The 25,601-nt window shown below is 36.6% G+C and overlaps 1 protein-coding gene across 2 annotated transcripts in view; it reads left to right on the top strand.

The window, feature by feature from the left end:
* Positions 1 to 25,601, top strand: part of DOCK4 (dedicator of cytokinesis 4) — a 253,773-nt gene that overhangs the window by 193,236 nt on the left and 34,936 nt on the right. For both annotated transcript variants that reach the window (XM_075059189.1, XM_075059188.1), the window contains exons 27-34: positions 770 to 864; positions 8,413 to 8,488; positions 10,086 to 10,186; positions 10,847 to 10,905; positions 13,009 to 13,157; positions 14,745 to 14,830; positions 20,229 to 20,324; positions 21,970 to 22,030. In XM_075059189.1, the coding sequence (XP_074915290.1) occupies positions 770 to 864; positions 8,413 to 8,488; positions 10,086 to 10,186; positions 10,847 to 10,905; positions 13,009 to 13,157; positions 14,745 to 14,830; positions 20,229 to 20,324; positions 21,970 to 22,030 (723 nt within the window). The remainder of the gene's footprint in view (positions 1 to 769; positions 865 to 8,412; positions 8,489 to 10,085; positions 10,187 to 10,846; positions 10,906 to 13,008; positions 13,158 to 14,744; positions 14,831 to 20,228; positions 20,325 to 21,969; positions 22,031 to 25,601) is intronic.

Below are 25,601 nucleotides of genomic sequence, written 5' to 3'. Positions count from 1 at the left end.
GGCAATACTATACACAATCAAGATGGGCCATTAGAAATATTATCGTTGTTGGTAGTTTTATTTGTGAAAAGAAAATCTGAAAAAAACGTGGGCTGAGAGAAATAGTTCAGTTTATTTATTAGTGAGTTAAATGACACAGGAGAAGATAATGCTGAAAGCTCTTAAGCAGTGCTCTCTCTGTTCAGAGTAGCTCACGTGTTCACTGTTTTTATAGATCCAGCATATGAGACAGAATGGTTAAGTGACCTGCATACAGCCAGCCGGCTGCGATAACAGTTCAGGGGTCTGGGCATAATTATTGAATTCACTGGTCTTTGCAAACCCAATGATAAAATTGTCCTTATGCTCTCTCTCTTTCCCACCAAACAATGCCACTTTTAGAATAAATTTTGAAAGTGATGAAAACCTGGCATGATTAAGGAGATATTCAGAACTCTAGTGTTTGTAAAGTGCTTTTTTTGATTTGCAAATTGTTCTCAGGATCGCATTTGGGGAAGTGTATGGGTGGAAACCAAATGCATCTTTGACATTTCTCTTATACATTGCTGTCAATCAAATGGCACATTACATTATTTTCTTTCTTTTAAGAAAAATTAATTAAATCACTAATTGAAGCTTTCTTGGGGAATCAAAAAATGAAAAAGAGGTGTATCTACGTTGAAAATAAATGCAATTCTGCTATTTCTGTGTCTCTGATTAAAATATTTTTAAAGCTCACCGCTCTTTTTAAAGCAGCAAAGACATATGACCACTTCTTTTCCTTCCAAAGGATTTCCTGCTGCAGATTTTCACTGTATTTCGAATACTAATACGACCAGAAATGTTTCCGAAAGACTGGACAGTGATGCGTTTGGTTGCAAACAAGTAAGGCAATTTTTGATGTTAATAAAAAATATGGGTAGTATGCAAAGATCATGGTATAAATAAATAAAGTTATATGATGGATGTAATAAAAAAGCAAAATATCTGTTATAATGCTGGCTGCACTGTTTCACTTTTTAATTGAAGATTTAAAATCTCTGGACTTAATTTTATACAACAAATTCATAATATAATCTGTACATCTTTCTCTTCTGAATTACAGTAAGCACATATAACTGGAAACTCAGAAATACTTTTACAGAATGAAGATGCTAAGCATCAACAGCTTTGTTTTCCAACTAGTAAATGACAAGTCTCAACAGAACTTCATTTCAGATCTGTTTGTTGAAATGCTGAGTTGGTAAAGATCTGTTTGCTCTCAAGAAAAAATTATCTGCTGTAATATCTTTAACGATGTTTTTGCATGTTTGTTAATTTAGTGCTTGTCAGAAAAATCACAAATTAGAAATCACAGATCAGGAAATGAGGTACAGCACAGGCAACAGTAACGTAGGGCTCTAAGTATTGCCTAGTGATACTTTTGAGATGTAACCTGTCTTTCAGCTATTCTTTCTCTGCTCAGGCCTTATTTTTATAGAACCAGGTTCCCAGCATTACTGAGAAGTCATTATGACAGGTCTAAAACTATTGAATTTTATTTCACCCATGTCACCAGCTATCCTTTTTTGTAGGCTTAGCTTTGGTCAGATAAGCCAGCTGCACAGTCAACACAATTATACAAACACCAATGTCAGCAGAGGAGGGGGGTTGTGCTGGGCAGACCTAAGAATCCAGAATTTAGGATTGACTTAAACTTTCATGGTATGTATTGCAATGCCTGATGGAAATTGGGTTTTAGTCTCCTTTGTGCCTGTCAGCTCCAAGGAGAGTTTAAATTCATGGTGCTGTACAGAATACTAGTAACAATATTGTTGCTACAATTAAATTTGGCAAAACTTGTGTTCATGATATATATTTGTTGTGCATGTGTGTATGCAAGCATTATAGCATTTGTTCAAACTTTGTCATGACTTGAACAAAATAACATTTTTTGCTCATTTTTATTACCTCATTTAGTGTTACTAATCTTGCCAACTTTGAATTCCGGCAAAAAAAAGATTGTTAATCATCAAAAGAGTGGATATGATCATTTTTTTTCTGTGTATGATATTAAAGAAGATATGGCTGATACCAGCCTGCATCTGGTAATCACGCTTAAGAAATAAATTGAGAAACACAGCAAAACGGGGGAAAAACATAGGAACTTTTAGACTAAATATATAATCTAAGAAATTGTTATATATTCCAGAACAGCTGGCTTGGCAGATGGCTTTGCAACAGCTGACATGTACAAAACTAAGATTTAGGAACGACCTTGGCACATGTTTCTCAGGCTGGTGGTGTTCAGATATGCTAAAGATGATGATACTAAGTTCTGCAAAAGGAATATTTACTTGCACCAGTATTTTAGTTATCATCACACATCTCCTTTTATTAATCCATGTTGGTTTTGAGCATCTAGGAGGTGACTTTATGTCCAGTTCTGTCAGGCAAAGAAGTTGGGCAGAAGTTGACAGTAGGTGCTGCTAGGAATTGGCCATGAGAAGCTAATCAGATGGGCTAACTGAACCCAATAGCGCACAATTGCATAAGCTTTACTGCCAGCAAATGGGATGTAAACACATCTTTACCAATTCAGCATTCAATAATTGCTTTGCTAGGCGTTCATTCCTTTGTGGAAGCAACGCTGGTTTGCTGTGAAGCGGGGTTGGCCAGGTGTACTTAAAAGTGTGGTGTGAACTGAGGACTCATCGTTCCTGTGTTAGATATCTGTGGCTTAGCTTCTGTTCCTTTTTGAGGCAGCAGAAAGGAAAATCCACTTCTGTTCTCTCCTCAGCTGTAGAGCGCTAGTTTTTCTGGAGCTGTTTCGGAACGGGAGCTCCTTCCCTTTAACCCCCCGCTGCCACTGCAGTGACTGCCGCCTCTCAGCTTCCTCGAGTGTTCAAAAGCACAGAGCCACAGAGCAGTAGCTTTGCTAGAATTGTCCCAACCCAAAACCTTCTGAGCGCAAAGGGAAGAGCCTAGAAGCAGGATGAGAAGTCGGGGCACTGCCTGCCCCACAGATGGAAGTGGCTGTGAGCCGTTTTTCCTGAGCTTCGCTTGACGAGCCAGAGCACTTCCAGTGGTCTGAGACTCTTCAGGATTGAAGGCAAAACCTCTTGAACTCCTTGCTCCATTCATGTCTAAAAGGAAAAACTAGAAGGTCTAGCCCATCTTTTTAAGAGCATAATCAAGTAATCCATTAACAGCATGGATCTTCTCTAACTCCTGCTTCCCGGGAATGAAATGACTGTCATTATTCCCGTGTCAGATGGCTGCTGCCTTGGCTGTCTGAGCTTCAGCCCGAGAAACGGTAGCTAATCTGAAGGCAGGGTGTATCTTGGGACCTTCACCCATCACTGCAGTCACATCACCAGCAGCACTGTCTTTTCTCCCCCCTGTCCCTGGAGTGATATAAAAATTCAAACTGTCTGGTATTTACAGGAGGAGAGATTTAGCCTGTCTGAGCCTAGGAAAGAAATGAGTCCTGGCAAAGATATAATCAGGTAATAAGCTTTTCCTAAAGGGAAAAAAAAATTCTTTTTTTTCTCTTATTTATATATTCAGGACTTCAATTACCCGAAAGATTTTTTAAATCTTAAAATGACATAATTCTTTCAATACATAATATTTATATATAAAAATATTGCTGCCCTCTGGCTTCCAGATATTTTTTTCTTTCTTGTTGCAGTGTTTTCAGTAGTGATGTAGCATCTGATACTTGGATGTGTCTGGGCTTAAAAAAAAACAAACAAAAAAAACCCAACAAAAAACAAACAAACAAACAAAAACCCCAAACAAACAAACCAGAAGATACTGTGAGCTCAAGAAGACAAATCTGTAACTATCCAGAAACTAAGATACTTCACGATGATGCATGCACAATCTGTAGTTCTGAATATCCGGATGCCCAACATGAAAAAATATTTATGGCTAGCATTATAAAACTACCAAGTGACTTCCAAAATTTGAGAAATAAAGTAACATTTAAAAAGGCAGACTTAGCCCTAGAGCAGAGAAATAGATCTTTTTTGAGTTGTGCAAAAAAATCCTTAATGTTTATTAGCTTCTAGCAGTCGAGCAATGAGACAGAAATTAAGTCTGTTTAAAACTGCATAACCATGTACTATCTGTAGTGAGCTAATCAGCATACATTCAGCAAAGCAAAATAATTACTTATGGTTATCAAATATTTCTAACATGGATGTTAGCACTGAGTGACAAAATATGTTTTTATATATAGTATGGAAAATATAATCCTGATTTCTTTCATTATAGGGATAGACTTACTTTCTACATCAACTAGGTAGTAAGCTACCTTCTTGGCCCTCTAAGCGAAGCTTCCATTTGTACCCACAAATGAACACCATGTCATATAGGAAGGTGTCTGAATCAGTTGCCTAGCGCCAGAGAGGAATCCAAAATTCTATAATAAAATATGCCAAACTAAAATTGAAGCTTTTGGATAACATCTTCATAATGTCTCTTTCAACTGGAAATCACTGTGTAATGGCTACTTGCTTAAGGTACCCTAAGGTTAGGAAAAGAATCACTTACCTAATGCTTTAATTGACTGGCATCTTTTGAGAGCATTTAACAGACTCAGCTGAACTCCAGGTATGTCATGTCTCTTTACGAATTGAGGAGGCTGTTGGGGAGCAAAGTGAGTTTCTGTTACTTGCTGAGCAAAAGGTTGATATTTATAACATATTATGCCTATGTATTATTGAACAATGAACTAATTTCCACTGTTCTCGGAAATTAAAGCAAGAAGCTTTAGTTTTAAAGTTCTCTGTATGATTATATATATCCTTTCATCATTTTGGTGAATGGTAGAGATGATAGATAATCCAATTCTCATTTGAATTTTATAAGTATACAAAATGGATGTATGAATATTATTATTTATAGTAAAATAATTGATCTGTAAAGTAAGATTTACTATAGTGTGTTGCTTATACTAAAGTTCCAAATGTATCTACTGACAGTTGGGCATAGGGACTTTAAAACAGAGAATCCTTTTGGTTATCTAATTAAGTATATTATTTTTTTTTTAAAAAAAGTAACTCAAATGGAATACACAGTAAAGGAAGACATTGAATTAGCATTAGTTTCATCATTATAGCTGCTTTGAAGACTCCTGTTAGCTCCCGTGGTGTGGGAGTCTGAGACTCCTACAATGAACAAAAATTCTTGCTTTTATGTAATACACAGTGTTGCTAACAACGTTCTTGCTTTTATGTAATACAAAATGTTACTAACAACTGAACCTGACATTCAGTCTGTCACAAAAAGCATATATATACATAGGTATGCATGTATGAGTAAGTTTATATGCATATAACAATAGATACATACACATATATGTGACTTTAAGTTTATTTCATTTATTTATGAAATATGAAAGAAACTCTTTTACCTCTTCAAACATCTCTGTGCTTGGGAAGATTTCACTCTGAAATAGAGGATGAAATGAGAAGCTAATGTTATATATTTGTCCCATATCAGGATGGAAAAAGAAAGCTTTCATTTTCTACCATTGGCTGCCCAGGCAAAAGCCAAGTTGCCAGAGCGCAGTCTAGGCAGCAAACCAGTTGTTGAACTTCTGCTGCTTTGGATTTTTCAGACAGGTTATTGCAGAAAAGGTTGCTGTGATAATTTGATGGAGAAGCCATTTCGTCAAGAATGGCCTGACCGGACGGACCTTGGGTTAGCATGCTGTGTATGAGCCCAGAATAATTTGGTAGCTAAAAGCAGAGATTTTTCTCCTGTAAAACAGTCAGTGGTTTTGAACAAATTTGTGGCAGGTGGTAAGAGGAAGAAAAGCAAGTCTTGTCACAAACTCAGTGTTTTCTAGTTTGATACTTAAACGGATTTCAAATAAATGTTGTTGTTTTGAAATCGTTGGCTGGGAAGCAACTTGGGATATGAGTATTGTACTGGATCAGGCAGCTGTCCATCTGTCTTCTGGCTGCTGTAGCTGCTTCGTGCATTTTTTAAATTATTTTTTTATAGAACCTACATGATTTGTAGGAAAAGAAGAAAGAGAACCCCCAAGCTTAGCCATGTTTTCTGTCCTACCTGATTTTAGTTTGTTGTAGATTCAGAATAACAGTTTGTGGGTCAAAAACAATGGCTCAATCTTCCTATGTTCAGTCTGATGTTTTGAGGTTTTTTTGTCTACAATATATACACTTTCATTCTACAGACCACATTTTATCAACTAATCCATATCATATCTTTGGCTTACCAAATAAATCAAACCTAAGCTATGTTGCCTATAGCAAGAAATACCTGCATTGCAATTATTCTGTTATCTCAGGAAAATTTTGGAAAAAATATTCTAAAAATTGCCTGTAAGGTTTCTACTCTAATCACCTTCTCATGAGAATTGAAGCAGATGTTTGTCTTCAGTTTTACCTGCCATGGAAGGAAATGTGGCAAGAAAGGAATTGTCTAAGACATAAATAGAAGTATGTAATGTAAACTTGGCAACATGGTTGCAGTTCCTGAGGTCTTGGGGAATTTTTCTCTTGCATACAATTTTTCAGGGATTTATTACTTTGGACTTCGGTTGAAATTTTACGTAGCAATAGTTCTGATGAACTGACCTTTTCTATCAGAACATCTTCCTGAAATATGCAGACTATTTCCGTTTTGTGAAACATATGGGCTGTAAATTAAATCACGCACTAGAACAAGAATGACAGGACTCTTTTCTTATCCATGCCTTGATTCTTAGCTTCGCTTGTATTGCAGTTTTCTAATGTTTCGCTTTGTCTTCCATGCTGCAACAGGGAGAGCTGTACACACACTGTAACTCTCTGTTGGTGGAAAAATGGGGTAAACTATACAGATGAGTGCTAAACATGGAATGCTACTTGGGTAGAAAAGCTACAATATAATTATTGAGAAAATACTCTGTATGAAAATTACATTTGAGCAATGGAACTAGGGACGAGTGAAACTTGAGACTCAAGCGGTGTTCTAAAAACAGGCTCAGATTTGGCTGTTACAGGTGTTCAGACACATCAAACCAGAAGGTAAAGTTTGACAGGGACAGTCAATTTAAAAGTAGAGAAATGGAACCAAACATTTGAACTAGTAATAAGCTAAATGATACATAGCCATTTTGTATTTATAAACTTGAAATCTGTCAAATGTGCTAGAAGAAAAATATAATTTATCTCCTAGGTGGGTTGGTTAATGTATAATTCTTCAGCGTTGGGAAAATGAAAAATATTATACCCTTTATATATATATATATATATATATATCTGCTGTTATATTTAATAAAATATATTTTTTCTTGAATGTATTGCAAAAACAGTTAAAAAAAAAAAAAATGAAGTCCAAAGTATGGAAAGGGAAACAAATTTTAGCGTTGTAACAGCATACAGATCAAGAACCATGTTCATGTAAGTACTAGATGTATTAATAGTATATAAATGGTAATTAAATGAAATGTATAGATATAACCTTTTTCTCAGAAGGTCTTTAAATGGTTGATTGTTGTAAAATACATGAATGTAACAGCGAAAAGATCATTCTTTGTTTATCTTTTTTTCCTCCCCCATCAGCATCCACTACTGACTACTTCCAAAAAGAATTTAATGGTTTATATGGATTTTTTTTGTTTGACTAAATATGTTGATAGACACAAGTGCTACAGAGGTTAGCTTAAGGATTGAATCTTGAAATGAATTATATTTAAATAATCTTTATGGATGTTCTGTTTCTGTAGATTACCAGTCTTGGTTGCTACAGTGAACAAGGCTGTCATTGACCTCTGGTGACAACCACTGTGAAAGGATTTTGGTCATATATATTTATCTAAGATAGATTAATAGAATACAGGCAGGTGTCAATGAAGGTCAATGTATGACCATTTGCAACGTACAGAATAGAGATCTTTAGAAGCAGGTCTTTCTCACAGAGCTCATGCAGTTTTGCCTTTATCTGTTGCCATTAAAAAGGCTCTTTGTTCATAGAGCTGTCAATATTGTACATTGGCAATTACTAGATATTTTATATTTATAACGTATACACGCGTGTTTTCAGTATCAAGAAGGCTGAGAGCAAATTACCCAACTGTATATATTAGTGCTAGTAGAACAAAGTGTGTATTAAATCTGATATCAGCATTATTTGCAGAACAAAATTTATGGTTTGTCTTTTTGACCAATTATATTCTCCTATACAGAACATCTGTTTTCAGCACACATTCTTATATTTCACCTATTTTTATTATTTTTTTTTCTTAATGTGCATGTTTTCTGTCAATAGGTACTGTTAGTAGTCAGGTCTTTGTATATGTTTAAAATGTTGTATTTAATGCCACCATAGATGCTGCATTTATTTCTTCTTTGGAAAATTGTCTGACTCTGAGTATTAAATATGAATTTCCACTTAATGAAAACTACTGTCTTTTTCATTTTTTTTTCTTCCCAGTGTGATCATTACTACAGTCTTGTATCTTTCGGATGCCCTTCGTAAAAACTTCTTAAATGAAAACTTTGATTACAAGGTAGAGTAAACGTGTCTAGCCGAAGATAGATGCAATAGCTGCTACATCATCCTTTGGCCTGGTGGTTTGTTATTAAACTTAGCTCCAGCATCTAAACAGCTAGAACATATATTAAATCAGCAATTTCAAGTGCTTAGAGATAAGTTCTTTCTTAAATATGGGACTGTCTTAAAAATCAGGAGTGCTGTGTGGTTTTTTAATTTCTTCTTATTTTTCATTTTGTTATTTCAGCCTCTGTGTTAGACTACTCATTCAGGATTTTTGCATAGCAATTTTTTTTATTATAGATGCTAATTTTATTATTTGTCTGCTAGTTTGGAGTTATCACAGAAAGGAAAATTACTCAATTTTTGAATTGATGCAAACTTATCAAAAGTGGATTTGCATTTCTGTAATTTCTTTCAAGACCAATTAACATGCTGCATAATTAAAATTAGAAAATTATGACACTGCATGGTGAATGTAGTTAAAGATGCAAGTACCTCATATACTGAGATATGGCACCTATGATAAACTGTGAATTACAGAATGATGCTTTCAGGATTCAGATGAGAAGACCTAGGAATGTGTCTGAAAAGACCCATTCCCATGGAAACCTGAATGAATATTCTGCCCAACCAAGAGACATTAGTCCAATTGCTTCAGCATAAAAAGTGCAGAATTTCCTTCCTAAGGAAGACAGCAAGCTCCTGTTGACTTCCAGCAGAGTTGTGGATGCTTCTCTGAAAATGCAGACTCCTGTTGGAGAGGTTGGCAGGGTTGCACATTGATCTACTTGACATAACTGGACATGAGGAAGCCTATCCTTTATGAAGTTCCACAAGTTCAGAAGCTAAAACTGATAAAAGAATTGCCTGTAGACAAGGCATTTATGTTCCTTAAACTTGCTTAGCAATGTTATTACTATCCTGCAGAACTGCAGTGTCTGGAATAAGGCTCCCCTACACTTCGTTCCTCCACCTGCCATAAGCATCTCTAATTGGATTAATAATTAATATTTAAATGTATTTTAAATTTATCTTTAAATTTATCTTCTAACTAGAAGATTCAACACCTGATCCAAAAAGCATGTGCACGAAACACCTGTATATTTGCAATATGTTAACAAAACTTGACTTCGTTTTTGTCCAGTAAAGCCTGCAGCAAGTGAGACTTGCAAATAATATTATAAAGTTGGACAGGCCACAGAATGACAATTCTGTTGTGTGATAGCTTTTGAGGTGTCAGAATTTTTTGGTTTATGGACTTAAAGGCATAACTTTTTGTAGTCTTCTATTTAAATATAGCCCCCCAAAAGTTTCTATATTTAGAAGGTGAAGGTTTTCTGATTTGGAGGGATGAAAAAAAATTATCTGCAACTCTGAAACCTTTACATTTAAGAGATGTAGAATATGTAAAATAGATTTATTTCTGTTGAACATTTTGGGATTGGTGAAAAGTATATTTGGATGCAAAGAAATTTAGTCAAAAAACAGTTCAAGTAATTTATTAGTTGAGACTGAAACAAGTGATGTGATTTGAAAATTTGCATCTTGAGTGGTCATAAAATGGTGGTACTGAGAAAATGAAATAACCAAATGCCATATGCTTATTGTAGATATGGGATTCCTACTTTTTTCTTGCTGTCATTTTTATAAACCAGTTATGTCTGCAACTGGAGATGTTCACACCTTCCAAGAAGAAAAAGGTTTTAGAAAAGTAAGTACTGCTGTCAGCTTCTAGAAAACTGTAATAGATCAAATGCGTCTCAAAATGCAAGACATAGGAGGTTGCAAAAAGGCCTACCAAAAAGATAACGGTAACAGCATTTCCACTGACTAGAATGAGAGGTGGTTCTGGCCCTTTGTATAGGTCTTCAGAGCTGATAGCAGCCTTCGTAGAAGTGCCCAAATTGGCTCAGAAATTGGGAACAAAATAGCCATGTTGTAGCAGTGCCAACACTAATTTCCAGTTCACGCATAAGTTGCTTCCCAGTGGTTCAGGTGTTTCTGCTAGGCACTGCACTGTTGTCTGAATTAATTGTATTTCTTTAAGCTAGAGCAAAACTATTTGTTCTCAGAAAACTACAGCAAATTAATGCAAAAAATAGCTTTTGCTTCACAGCTGTGTTAGTGATGTATAGCATTTAGAAAGAACTGATACTTTTGACAATATTGCAAATAAACCTGGCTTTAGGAATCCCATTTTAGCTGGGTACAATGGAAAGAACAAAAACTTGGAAGAAATCATCACTTTTAAAGTAGTTTTTAATGGACTGCAAATGAGACATTTCATTTAACAATGTCACAGAATGGCATATGAACTTGATTTTCTTAAATGATCTTTCACTGTTTTGCCTTATTTTTTAATATGTTGCAGATACGGTGACATGCGCGTAACAATGGGATGTGAAATCTTCAGCATGTGGCAAAATTTAGGTAAGTAATTAAACACATCATCAGTAGCTCATAAGATGAAAAGCAATTATTATTTCTTCACCTATTAAATACACTTGCCAGTGATAGAGTTGTTGATAATTAAGTTCACATGAAGGCTTGATTCAAGTTTAGGACAACCCTAGTCATCTGTAGTTCCCTTCTTTATAGCTAAACTCGGCTTTCTAAGCCTTGGTACTGTATCTGACCTATCCCTATTTCTTCAAAGAGAACTGAAAGAATACCATCAGAGAAAAGTAGAAAAGAAAGTACTGCTCGTTTTGGGCAGAATTATTATGCCTGGAAATATACTTATGTTCACAATTTCAGTTCTGTTGCCAGACAGTTTAGGGGACAGACATATATCTTAATTCTGAAGCTCTCTTGAGATGCTGGAGTTGCATCAAATCTTCCCCTAAGTCCTAGTTGCACTAAAATATAAAGGCATAAACAAATCAGTGACTGACGTATAAGTGACACATTGGACAACACAAGAAAAATATATGCTTGGATATAAACTTAGGAACATTTTTATATTTATAAGCAATAACTGTGCAAACTGTTTGAAAGTATGAACATCGGAGAAATGCAATTAAATGTTTGGGAAGAAAATCAAAACTGAAGAGAAGACTTGGACACTACGTTTGTCATCTTTAAATTATTCAATAGTTCACTTCATTAAAGGGCTCGTTAAATATATGAAGACCATCGGTGGTTACTGAGATACTGTCATCTCAATTCTATAAATCTTTTCTACAGCAAGATACGTAGTTGTAAAAAACTGGTCTTTCTGATCAGCCTGTACTAGAAAGAGAAACGTTCGAAATAAGAAATATTTTCTTATTAATATTTTGTTAACATTTGTTGTGTAGCATATTTTACTTATTTACAGTATTTAGTATTGCTTACTCTAAGGCATTCCTCTATATTATTTGGATACATGATGGGTATTTCGAAACTGGTATATCAAAGATCCACTCCTGGGTCCCATCTCCTTCCCATGTGCTAGGAAAAACCCTAGTGTACATCATCTCCCCACTCGTGTTGTTTTCTGCTGAATGGAAACCCAGTACGTAGGCAAGGAGGGAATCATGATGCCTTTCAATAGGGTTGAGTTTTGGGGGGGGACAATATGGAGTTCATCTGGTAATGTGTCCAATTAAATACTGTAATCAGGATATTTCAAATAATTGGTGTTATGGTAGTCAGCATTTTACAGTTCTTTTAGCAGTGAGAGTCATCATAAGCCTTGATCCTTGTACAGTAATCTGCTTTCATATGGATATGCATCCCAGGATGTTTCCAGCAAAGGAAATTCTGGTTTTCCTTTGCATAAACACAGAGCAGCAAGCAGGGGTGACTGCCCACTGGAGTATCCAGAGGTAGGCTGGAAAAAAATTAATTCTCAGCTTGGAAAGTCAGTGCATCATGATTCATAATCCCCCTTTCTGAAGATATCAGAAGTCTTACTTGTGGAAAACTGAAACTGAATGGTCAGTCTTTACTGTATGCCATTTCTATCTTTCCTGACAAGAACTTAGTTTTATGTGAAGTAGAATATGGTGAGTTAATGGAAGATATTTTAGCATTGATTTTAAAGTGAGTTGTTTTGAGAACAGCTGAGTCACATCTTCCCATTCTTGCAGTCAAAACATGTACTTCCGTTTCTGTACTCGCAAAAGTAAAGATAGGTAAAAATCAAAGTACTTACCTCTGTTTGATGAGCACAGAATATCAGACAGTTAACAATTTTGTAAATACAGGAATGTAGAGCTTAGAAACCAAAACTTTCTTGTGAAAAATAAGTGAAATACCTAGAGAGTGCTTTGCCGTTCTTTGTTCTCCTTCTGGAAGACTAACTTGGGATACAGATAACCCCCTGAACTCAGTACTGCATAATAAAATCTGGTAAATTATGTTGGCCTTATATTCTTACATTGTCTGCAACTTTTCACTTTTGGGGCTTAAGAAATAGCCCATGCTGTGATGGACATGAGATGAAAAAAATCTATAGACATTTTTTAATTCTGCAGATAGTATTTGGATTGCTTAATAGCTCACAGGACACCCAATTCACATGCAAGTTCATGTTCATTTTCATTTTAGGGGAACACAAGCTTCATTTTATTCCAGCATTGATTGGCCCCTTCCTGGAAGTGACCTTGATCCCTCAGCCAGACCTGAGGAATGTAATGATTCCCATTTTCCATGACATGATGGACTGGGAGCAAAGGCGAAGTGGCAACTTTAAACAGGTACTGTGTGCGAAGCTGTTTATAGAACAGGACCAAAATTCAAGCATTTCAGAGAGTGCTGGTCCCAGCCATTGGTGGTTCAGGGTGGAGAAGATAACCACAACGCTATACCTGTTGGAGAGGGATTACCAGGGTTTTCCCTTTTTACTTTCTGCAGGGGTAGTAAGATTCTCCAGTTAATGCTACCATGTTAGTCATGTAAGACGAGAGATAAAATTCATGGCCCACCAAAGTGAAGAACAAAACTTGAGTTGTCTTCAACAAGGCTGATCTGCTGTGGTGGTTTTTCATCTCTGCTTTACAGCAGTACAGACTACTGGTTAGATAGGATTCAACTAGCTTCCCTTCTGGTTAGTATGAAGAAAGATCAGATGGTCCTTCTGAGGAATGTTCTTCTGTAAGGATCCACGTATTCTTGCTGCTCAAACACCTTAACGGGCTAGGAAGGAACAACCAAGCGTGCCATCTGCTCCCGCAGCTCCCACTCAGTTCTTTCAGACTGCCTCAAACCATTTCTCAGTGCCCTCCCTCCTTCATGCTGCTTCAAATGGAGGAAAGCAGAAGTATTTGAATTACTCCCAGGCAATCATAATGCTTAGGGTGGGAGTTGTATCTGAAACACAAACCAAGCTATTGAGAGCGGAGGAGTGCACGTCATGTAAGTAGGTAGCTTTTCGCTATCAATATATAAGCTTATTGTTAAAAGTCACCATAGAGATGTTAACAAGGAGTGAGAAGGAAAAAATCCACTTGTTCTGCTTCTCTGTGTTTTCAGCTTGTGTTTAAATGTAAATTGTAATAGATTTATTCTCTAATAAAATACCTTGATGACAGCTTGGTTTCTCCCCTAGATTTGTGGTTGCTAATATATTACTGCTGAAAAGGAGATTTGAAATATTAACACACAGTGTAGCCTCACCTCTGTTTTTTTTATAATCAATACACTTTAAAATAGGCATTGGAGGAGTCATTAGCCACCAGATATGTTCTGTAAGTTTCTTTGATAGCCAATACATAAATCCAGCAAATTGGATTTTTAGCCAAATGCACAGGCAGTTAAGGAAGGTTGGGAAAGTAAGTCTGAGCCCCCAGGTGTTCTAGACAGTACAGACTTTTATAAAAATTAATTTATAAATGAGTGGGGTGCAGGTCAGAAAAGATTGTGTTTCTACTGAAGTCTAAGAAAATGGCTTGTGCTTACAGCCCTGCAGTGAGAATTCAGGCAATTTATTTGGGCTGTGTGCTTTTTGTCTGACTCCATAAATAGATAGCTGCCTTAGCAGCAGCAAATGCTACTCAGCCTGTAGTTTTAAAGTCACGTTGCTCAATTTAAATTAGCTCCCTCCCTCAAAAAAAAAAAAAAAAAAAAAAAAAAAAAAAGAGCACCAAAAAAAGAAAACCCCACAAACCTTGGGAATGAAAACAGCTTCAAAAAGATGAAGTGACTTATCAGATTTACATGATTGACCAATAATTCTAAGATGTGCATTTAGCAAAGTCCCTTACATAAAACAAATCTTCCCTCAATTTTTCTCTAATCTCATTAAAGGAAAAAGAAGCTGTTTACACCACACTTATATGTTGCAGGTGGAAGCAAAACTGATTGACAAACTGGACAGCCTAATGTCGGAAGGTAAAGGTGACGAAACATACCGAGAGCTCTTCAACAGTATGTGAGTAATATGTTTATCTTATGCTAATTCCTTGAGTTCAGTTGGTTGTATCAGATACTAATGTCGTTGTAGAGAAGTAGTGCTTAAAACAGTTGTATATCTCGGGGGTTTTCTTCCCTTCCCCCCTTCCCCCCCCCCTGAAAATCTGAGGAATAAAACATTTTATGGTGTTGTGTGGCATCTGTAAAGTCTGGCTGTACTTCTTGCATACAGCTAGAATTGGGAAAGGCTAAATCTGTTATAACACAGAACATTCTCTTTACCTACTAATTTTAAAATCAGAATAGCAAGAAATGTTTTATAATTGCATAGGGTGCAGGTAGAGCTCAAATGGAGCATTTAGAAAACAAGGCATGAGAATTCAACAAAAAGCTGTTTAAGTAATTTTCTATTGCCAGAAACTTGTACTCGTCTTTGTAATGTCACTTGTTGATTTCTTGATTGGTGTAAACAATTTTATTTATTCTGATAAGAATATTTTTTATTATTTTCTTTTATAAATTACTTGTTAAGCTTGTAGTATATTTTAATAAATGACATATCACTGCAGCCTAATAGGAAAAGCTAATAATAACGCTGAAGTCCCTAAGATTGCCTGTGAGTTATCCCACTGACCGAAATAAATGATTGTCACAGAGTACAGGTACAAAATAACTAACTGAACTCTGTCTCTGTTGCTCCTCAGAACTCAGTTTCACCTAAGTGAAAGATTTCACTTATTTCTGGTGTGTTTAGTGGGAGATGTATTGTTCCTTTTTAGGATTCCAAGCTGTGTATTCTTCAGTACTATTAAACACATGATCTTTTTCTGTTTATATGGCTTCTTAACCATTCCTTCTTCTTTACATATTAGTTTTAGCTCTGTTGTCTTTGCTGAAACAACAACATTCAGACCTCAGTGTCTGTGAATAGCAAACATATACTAATCTGTAATGTATTGAGTTGAAAAAAATAGAGATCCTAAATATTTATCATTTACAAAAGCAAAAGTGGGTAGAGAGATTAAGCAGAATATTATGGAAATGGGTGAATAATGGCAAACAACAGTACAGTATGCTAAAGCAGAACTTTCTTGTAATTATTCATGAAATTTTTCATAATATGAATAAAGATAATAAAGGGAAGATGATTTCAATATTTTAGTGATACAGTATTCTTCAAAATTAAGTCATTAAGGGAAAAGCTCTAATTATAATATGAAGTCTGAATGCATTCTCATGTGCAAAATACATCAGGATGTCTGTCACTGAAATAACTTAAAATTCTACAAGAAAGCATATTGGTATGAAATATAGTTCCTAATTTTTTTTACCATTTTAAGTTAGGTTTAACTGGGGGGTGTTCAACAAGATACAGTGAAAAATGGTGAGAGCCTTTTATAAATCTAAATGCTGAAGACATAGTCATAGTAATTTAAATTGCAAAATGTCTCACAGCATCAGTGTACTTGTTGTTTCTGTTCTGGTGTAACAGAAGTTTAAACGCTTTGGGAAATTTCAGAGTAACTGCTCAAGTTCACTTCCAGCTTATGAAAAAATAGTTTTTATCATTAGTTTTTTATCTGAGTTTGATATGGCTCCATACATTAACACCTCTCAAGAGGAGAGCTTGCAGAAGGTACTAATCTAAAATGGAGGATGATAGAGTGTTCTAGGGTATGTGAAGGAAAATTATTAAAATCAGATGGACAGTTTAGGTAGCTGAATGCAGGGGACGGGGTCAGTTAGCCTGAGATTTTTTTTTATTTTGTCCATGGGTAATTTAAACTAAGAAATATTAAAGTGTCTTTAGACAGTGCAAGAAAGCAGACTTGTTTAGTCTGAAGTGACAGAGATGTGGTATGTACCCAAGAACTGTGAAACAGTGATATAGTTTTGCAGCAAGCAGTACTTTTGTAGTCTTTAATGAAAGCAAATGCTACAAAATCACCTGATCTTTCTGAAGATTTGGCATGGTTAGTTTTGATAGGTACAGTTGGGAGCCAAGGGGATGAACGCATCTACTTTGGATATAGTCTAGTAACTGCAGTGGGTGTGACACTTTCAGGTTTTGTCATGCTTTTTATTTATTTTGTCGGAGTCAGAAAATGAATTTGAGTCTCTCAGCTCTGACGTTAACTGCTTTTTTTTCCAGAGACAATCACTGCATCTTTCCTCTGAACATCTATTTTCAAGGACAAAGTATAAGCATCTCTGGACATATCTAAAATATGTGCTTAGAATTTACTGCTTATAACGGAATTATCTTTATCAAATGAAAAGACATAGTGAAAGTAGGGAGAAGATGACTGCTGTTTGTTTTGAATCAATGTCTTTCTAGGGACTTTGTTTTGAATCAATGTCTTTCTAGGGACTTGAATGTGACCACTCAGTGTTTAGCTCCTGAAGTCATTTGAAGAGCTGCAAAGCATGGAGTAGTGAACATTTTGCTATCATGAGAAACTAGATGTTGTAATTGCTACCCAGTGTAATCATGGTATGAAAGATGTCCTGATCTACATTTACACTCTAACACTGCAGTTGAATTCCTAAGTTAATTAGCACAGGGAAAAGAACAATTTCACTTTATTAAACAGTTGGTGGTTAGAACAAAATCCTTGGAAGCCAAGGGATATACTTAAGTAGCTCTTTTGTTCTGAATCTGATGGATGCTGCCAGTTTATTACTTCTGTAGCTGTATTCCAGTTTGGCCTAACACAAGTCATGTCAGGTTTGGAGGTTAGCTGGCCACATTATCGAAGCACAAAACCTGGGCTAGTGAGCTCCACTGGGTGCCTGATGACGAGGCTTCTCTTTGAAGAAACTGGAGCTGACATTCAAGCTGAGCAGGCATTTAATACTGAGCTCTGCCAGTTTGTGGGTGATTTCTCTAGCCATGAAGGTATTATATAGGAAGTGATGACTGCTACCTCTCCCGTGCTGTCTTCAGTCTTCTTAATTTCTTCCCCCAGCTGCATGACTGAATTCAGCGCTGCCCAGTCCATTAGACTCTGTCTGGACTGAGTCTTTCGGAGCCCTTCTGAATATTTTTGTGGTGTTTGGGTAGCTCCTCGCTCATCTCTGAACTTTTGCAGCAAAGTTTGACTTTGACCCAGCTGACTAGATGAGGGAACCTCTGGCTATAGTGAGGTACCTGGAGGTACCTGGTGTTTGTCCCTGAAGAGCTCTGATCCTCTGGGTCCCCACTCCACTCTCTTATTCTTGGGAACCCAAGATAAAAAAAAAAACAACCAAACAAACAAAAAAACACCAAAAAAATAAACCCCAAACCAGACCACAATTGTTCAGGTGAGCCCAGATGTTAGGCTATAGTAGCATGGATAGGCAGAAGCATTTTCATTGTTTCTCTGTGTTGCTCATTCCCCCTTAGTGGGCTTTGTAGAACATAGCATCTTGGCTATGTTTTGGGACCTGTAAGTAACAGGAATTTAATTCTATCTTGATATAGCCATGAGGAAGCTGAGGGATATATTTGAGTAGCTCTTTCGTTCTGAGTGTGTGTTCTGTGCCTTGTGGTGAAAGATGTATGGTGGAGAGGCGGAGGCATAAAGGCATAAGGCAAGTCATAAAATTGTTCAACTGATGACATTGATGTCAGTTTGAATAAGTACTTTGAATTTATCTACACAACCCATTTGTAGAAACTGTATATTTATAATGAATATGCCAATACGTTTATAAAGAACATGCATAAGTCAAATGCAGATGAAAACCATCTGTTTTAAAAGAGAAGTCAGACTTCTGCTGTTTTTCTACAGGAACTATAGGTAATTATTTTGATGAATTTAGGCTGAAATGTTCCTGTTTAGCACAGGGTTGAAAGGCAGCAGAGAGGAAAAATCAGTGCAGTAATCAGTGCTTAATAATGTAACAGGCTCTACTCCTATTTCTTGTTAGACACAAAAACTTGTATTGAAAGGAACATAAGGAGTTTAAAAGCACATTAAGTCAGCCTGTGTATTCTGTATGGAAAGCAGAGATGCCAGATTAGTGCTTCAGCCTCTTTGGTTACGGATGGCCTTGGCATCTGTCTCTGCTAGCAATGACAGGTAGCCAGTCTCTGAATGTGAGGGGAAGACATCTGATTGCCTCCTAAAGAGAAGTAGTGAGTCTAAGAGCGATATAAGGGTGCAGAATAAAGATCAGTGTTTCCTCCTTGCTTCCAGCAGAGCACAGCTTCATTGAGGTCGATTTAGTTCGGAGAATTGCATCTGTGACATCCCCCTGTATGTAAGGAGCTGAACGGAGCTGGAGTGTATAGCTAGTGCAGTTGGCATGTAGGAGTTATTGGGCGCCGTTATATGTTTGGTGAAATTTAGACGTAGGAGTTTTATGGGACTGAACATGCTCAGTATAGATGAAGGTCAGTGGAGCTGACAGCTTGCCCACTGCAGACAGAAGGTTCGGAGATGCTATTAACAACTCTCTAAAAAGCTCTTAAGTATATGGATGTGGCATTTCTCAGAGACTTCAAAGTACCTGAGTGCATTTTCTTGGAGACTGCTAAAATATCTCCATGAACATGTCATCCCTCTGAGGTCCTGCACCAAAGCCTAAAAGTAACAGAGCTCTGTAGGTAAATATTTCCTTGTGCATTCTCAGAGAGGAAAGGTGGGAAATTCATGCCCAAATGATTAATATTTGATAAACTTAAGCAGTGAAAATCAGAGGCCTGTAACAGAAAGAAAATTAAGTATAATTTTACTGACAGCTCCACTTACAACACCGTTTTGAAGTCTTTTCACTTCAATGTGTAATCTGCATTTACATTAGTGTAAGAACTCAACACAACAGTTTTTACTAAAGAAACTTATGACAATTTAAGCTAATGGAATTTTACATGTGCATGATAGTATGTTCTTAGAAGGAAATATTCAGTGAAGAGGGGGAATCATCTTATTAAAATCCCTTCCCCATTCTTAAATTTCATATGTACTGAAATATTAGAGAGGAGGAAAAATCTTTGTTTAAAAAGTTGAGGTCCCATTGAGAAGGTGCATTGAGTTGATAAATATTCTTTTCTAGGTACATCTTTAAACTCCCCAATTTTCTGATCTATCAGCATGAAATTAATACATAAATTTTATGTAAGAGTTCTGTTAAGTCTTTGGGGTATTCATATATTCTGAAAATTAGGTATTTGATATATTTTAACCTGATGCAGCTAATATAAAAATCATTTGTTTTGTCAATGCTTCCTGGACTAGAATTCCACTTTTTGGTCCTTATCCTAGGTAAGACATTGTTTGCAAATTGTGCTTCTTGGGAGGGTGTTTGTAAAAGAAAATCTAACTATCAAAGATGTTGCTAAGGTATTAAGGTACTGGTAAAAGCAGAGTGGTTGTCATAGTGACAGTTAAAAATAAACGGTGAAATTGTTCTGGCTTTTTTTTTTTCAGTCTACTGAAGAAAATTGAGCGGGAAACATGGAGGGAAAGTGGCGTTTCATTAATCGCCACTGTGACTCGCCTCATGGAGAGGTTACTGGACTACAGGTGAGCGATTATCACAATTTGTTAGTAGGGTTGTCATCTTTGAAATATTAGGAGGCAAATATGGTGATCTTGCACGTGGACGCATCAACTGTATGTGCTCAGGATCTCTGACTGCAGCTGCTTAGTCAACAGGCTGAAAACCAGCCAAGGAGCCTCCCCATGGTATGAAAACCCAGCGGCATGCAGGAGTTTCCTCTCAAGGCATATAGGAACTTTTGGCAGTAGGTCAGTGACTCAAGTCTGTCTGAAGACACAGAGCTCAATACTAATCACCTGACAGTTGTTTTACAGAATATGTAAAATTCTTAGCACTATGTCAATCATGCTTAGTTGTAGTGTCAGCCTGGCATAGTAAGTATGTGTACGAAGATACAGTCTCTGGGTGAGGAGCTCGCATCTGAATGTACCACATGAACAAAGGAGAGAGAAATGAGATACGTATTCTCCCTTTAAGGAGTGGGAGACTAAAAGGGATTTTCTCAGTTTTGAAGCCCATGTAGAAACTTCAGATTTCAGCTTAGTCCTCCTCATTGCTATCAATTGCAGCACTTTCTAGAGCTTAAGTGTTAGGTTTTTTCCCTCATTTCATAGGGACACATGGTGAGACCTGGTACTCCACTTGCTGTTGTCACTGATAGTTTGCAAGGAAGGCAATTTTGTCAACACAGAGGCTGAACTCTTAATTTCTAGAAGCCTAGCAGTGCTATTCCTCTTCAGGGATCAGTTGGATTACAACCTCCAAGGCTCTCAATTTTTCAAAACAATTGTGCATACTGGTAGTTATGAGAGTATTTGGGACGATTGTTTAGCTCATGTATGCAAGAATATTTTAATGTTACGTTAAATTTCTTTTAGTGACTGCATGGTGATGTCTGCCTGTTGGGTTTTGTTGTTTTGTTTTGTTTTGTTTTTTACTCCAGCATGGTTATATTGACTGTTTTTCCCTGTGTGATAATCCAATCTGCATGGTTCCATTTTAACTTTTGACTTGGGGGTCAGATCCATTGTTTCCCCAAACAATAGATGATACTAATTACAAAAGTGCTACTGAGGAAAATTTGGTGGATCTTGGAGCATCTTACAGAGGAGATCAGTGTCATTCTGTTTTTCCAGAGGAGGAACTAATGCTGTAATTCCATGACCACTTTAGATGTACAGTCTCAGAAGGAAGCAAACTCATCCCTGCTCATTCCCTCATTCACGTCACCCCTAACGCTTGTGCCAACACAAGCGTTCTTGCTGCGCTGTGGTGGTCTGACTGACGTGGGCTAAAACTAACCCAGCAAAAGATGCTGCCTAACCTGTATCTTTTCCTGAGGCTGCCTCTTCTGGCAGCCATGCTGGCTTCTGCTGGCATGATTTGAGCACAAGGTATGAGGAAAGCAAATGATCTCCAGCAGACACCTAGCAAATTGACGACAGAGTCAGAAAAAAACATTGACTTTCTTGACAATTGAGGTATTCAGTGTCCTAGAAAAGGAGTCATGAAATGCCTTACTCACCCGGGTCAGCTGTTCACCCAAATGCCTTTGGGTTGTATCGTTTCAGTCCGCTCGCCAAGCCAAATATGTCTGTTTTCTGAGGTGTGCTTCACTATTAGAGGATAAATGTCATTCCTTTTGACTGTCATTACTTTCTGTTTTAGGGACTGCATGAAAATGGGGGAAGTGGATGGCAAAAAGATTGGCTGCACTGTTAGCCTTTTGGTTTGTATAATACTTTTTCTTTCCCTTTTTGGCTTCAGTTGAGTGTTTTCTAGTATACAGCCACACATTTGAATAGGAGGTACCTTGCTTCTTGATGCAGTTTGAGTGGAAGTTGACAGAAAAATACTGCACTTAGGATCACTGATTTTTTTATTTCTTTTTTTTTCAGGTTTAAATTGATACAGTGGGGAGTTAGTCTTCCTTGGCATTTCATAGTTGGGCTCTGAGAGGTCTCTAATACTGCTTTATTCATTTTCAATCTCTTCATACTGGATAAACTTGACCAAAGTATTTTCCAAGTTTAATTGGTCTCTGGGTTCATAGAAACAAACAAGACTTTCCTCCTTCCCCAAACACAACAAAACTTACGTGATTTCTCCTGTTTCCTTTCTTCCCCAATAACTGATGCAAGTTGGTTCTTATGACATATAATATGGGATATCTTCTGAAGCCTGCAGGCTATCTATTCTCTTCCCAATAGAAGAGCCAGAAATGCTGCTCAAGACCTCCTCTTGTCATGTTATCATCATTACAACAAACCAACAGTGCAAATTTATAGTATGAAAAAGCTTTCATTTTTGTTTACAAGAAGCATTTTGGTTCTAGGCCAGTTTCTACTGACAAGTTTGTTGACTTCCATTAACCTTGGAAAGTTTCCATTTTCATGGTGAATGTTTTGGAAAGCTGTATTTTTAGCCAGGGGAAAAAACAGAATAAGCTGACTTGTAATTCTGCATTTTTGACGTCAGTGAAACAATTTGGTATCACTTCTAAGTAGCAGTTACACATAAGAGAATAAACTATTCTTCAGTAGGAAAATAGTGCTCTGTAAATAGGGATGGTGTTTACTACATAGCTGTAGAGCAGCTGGCTTTCTGTCAGAATATCTGGCATGATCTGAATTCTGTGAAGCACCTGGATTATTTTCATTCTATCACTAAGGAGTTTTTAAACTATTATTAGCAAATAATCCAAGATTTGCACAAAAAGAAAATCAAAATATTTAAAAACTCCAAAACACCATAATACTTTTTAATGGGATTTTCAAGAACTTCTACAGGCTAAGGCGGATTTCATATCCTAATAATTTTCAGACAATTTTTAGTACTATTTGCACACTAGAGAAACAAAAAATGCTAAATTTTGAAAAGGAAATTTCAATTACAGAAGTAGCACACAAATTTTAAGGCATTTGCTTGCCCGTATGATGGATGAACTGGTTGTCGTCTCAAAAGATGTTTCATGCAGTGAATAATCAGATGAATATTGAAATTATTTGAAGTCCAGAGGAGAAAGCCATATTTCATTTTTCACCACTACTTTGAAGGTATTCTGACTTCCAAAGATAAGAGGACCAGTTGGCATGAAGAGAATTTTTATGTTGTTTTGCCACTGAGGTATATGCTGTTCTTCCAGAAAGTAGAATTGTCCAAGTTAACCAAGTTATCAAATTAACTGGAATTATGCCACATCATGAAATATGCAGAAGGGGTATGCACCAGCAGCAATAACTTAGATGAAAGGAGAAGGTAGGAACTTTTTTCCTACTCTCCCCACCCTCTGGATTATCTGCAGTAGGTTTCACATTAGTAATGCTTGTTTGGAAAAGCTGGTTTAAGAGGTGTCTAATGGAGTTAGTTCCTTATGCATAAGAATCACCTAACTCCAGTTTGAAAGTTGAATTTCTAATGAAAGAACTCTGTCATCACAGAGCTGTACAAAAGCTTTGAAAGTACATTGAATAACTTCTGGTAACTCACTGAGGAGTTTTTCTCAGGCATCTCTCTGGTCCTCATTGGGGTTTGATATTTAACTGATATTTCAGGTTCTATTAATTTAAAATTATATCTTCTTTTTAGAAAGAGGACATTTTCCTGTGATGCTCTATGCTGGCATATGACATCATGCCATTTAAGCAGCACATGTCCGTATTGCCTGTTTGAATGTTGTTTTCAAGCTGTTTTTTCTCGGCGGGAAAAAGGTCTTTATTAATTAAGGAAGTCTACTTTTTACATCACGTCCCCTTTTGAAGACTACATCTGTTATATTTCACGTCTTGAGGTAGTTTGTTGAAAAACCACACGACGCCTTTATTAGCACGATATATTTCCTGAGCTGTGACTGGGTTGTCTTGCTGTGGTCTGCCCTACAGACCAACTGGGCACTGTCAGAGCTGAGCTTCAGAGAAGAACCAGTTGATTTGTATAGTTTAGCCTTGTGACACGTACTGGAGTCTTTAGTGCTCAGGCGTAAGAGCCGAGAAGTCTAGTACTTCTGCAGTTCAGTGCCATATTTTGTCTTATCTTTATGCTTTATTGCTCACAATTCTGTGTTGTAGCTCATGCTTTTTTTCAGGCAGGTAAATATGAACATACAAACAGGCATTTTTTTCATTTTCTTTTCTAAAGAGAAGCATCTGGTTTTGATCTACACCTTGTGGGAGGAAAAGAGAAGTCTTTGGATTATAAAGGCAGATGGTAGCCTAAAGGGGCCTGTCATTACGGAGCTATTGATATGTAGTCGTTTTCTCAAGTCAGTTTAAAAAATACTTTCTCTATAAAGTTTGTATTTTGATATTTTCATAATGTTCCTCCCACCTTTCTCTTTGATAACAACTCAATTTAGGAAACAGTGGCACAGAATAAGGATACTATAAAATAGGGGAAAAATTTGGGCCACGTGCTTAGAGTTTAAAATAGTAAGTGATTTGAATAATAGAACAGAAATTGTTGATAGCTAATGAGGACCAGTGCTAGATTCTTCTATTCTATAAATTTTTATTAACCAAAGCAGATTATCCTGAACGTTACGTATGGCTAGCAGGGGGCCTCTAGCTGCATGTCCACAGCGAGTATGGCAATAGTGGTGAACAGTGGTATAGGGTTGTGCTCCTCTCCCTGTAACTTTTTCATATTTTATTTTAGGGCTTGCAAATAAGTAACAAATGTTTTGAACAAAGAGTTTTGATGTTGTATTCCATATTTTATCCATGTAACAACAAATAGCAGTTGGACATCCAGAAATCTTTAGCCACTTCTAGAAATTTTGTCCTGGATATCACTTTAGAGTGCAACTTTGTATATTTCAATCCTGCAATGCAAAATTTATGCATCAGTTAGGGCTGAAGAAATCACATTTTTCAGTCAGGATTATACTGTTTACAATTATGAATAGTTCTTCGTAAAGCTACCGAAGTCTTTCTGGCATTTTGCTATGACAGAAGGAAGAGTAGACATACCAGGCAGTAAATATTTTGTTAAAATATGAATACAAAAGTCAGAGTGCTGTCAATATTTTAAAATCCACATAAACCTTTCAGCAAGATGTTAAATGGCCTGAGTAAGGATATATGGGTGCCTTTTATGGATGGATTATATTTATAAAGAAAGAACCATCAGATTTCAGTTCTATCCAGTTCTTTCTGGTATGTTCTATGAGAATTTAAAAAAAAAAAACATTCAGGAGAATGCTGACTTGTCTCCTGAAAATTTACTATTCTGTTTACTATTTCATACTGTATTACTGCAGTTCTGTGTAATGACTTTGTACATGTGAAACTTTCAAATATATG

The sequence above is a fragment of the Buteo buteo genome, chromosome 28, assembly GCF_964188355.1.
Source record: "Buteo buteo chromosome 28, bButBut1.hap1.1, whole genome shotgun sequence".
Classification (NCBI taxonomy): Eukaryota; Metazoa; Chordata; class Aves; order Accipitriformes; family Accipitridae; genus Buteo; species Buteo buteo.
Note: the sequence above shows the minus strand (reverse complement) of the source record. Positions and strands in the feature narration are given on the sequence as shown.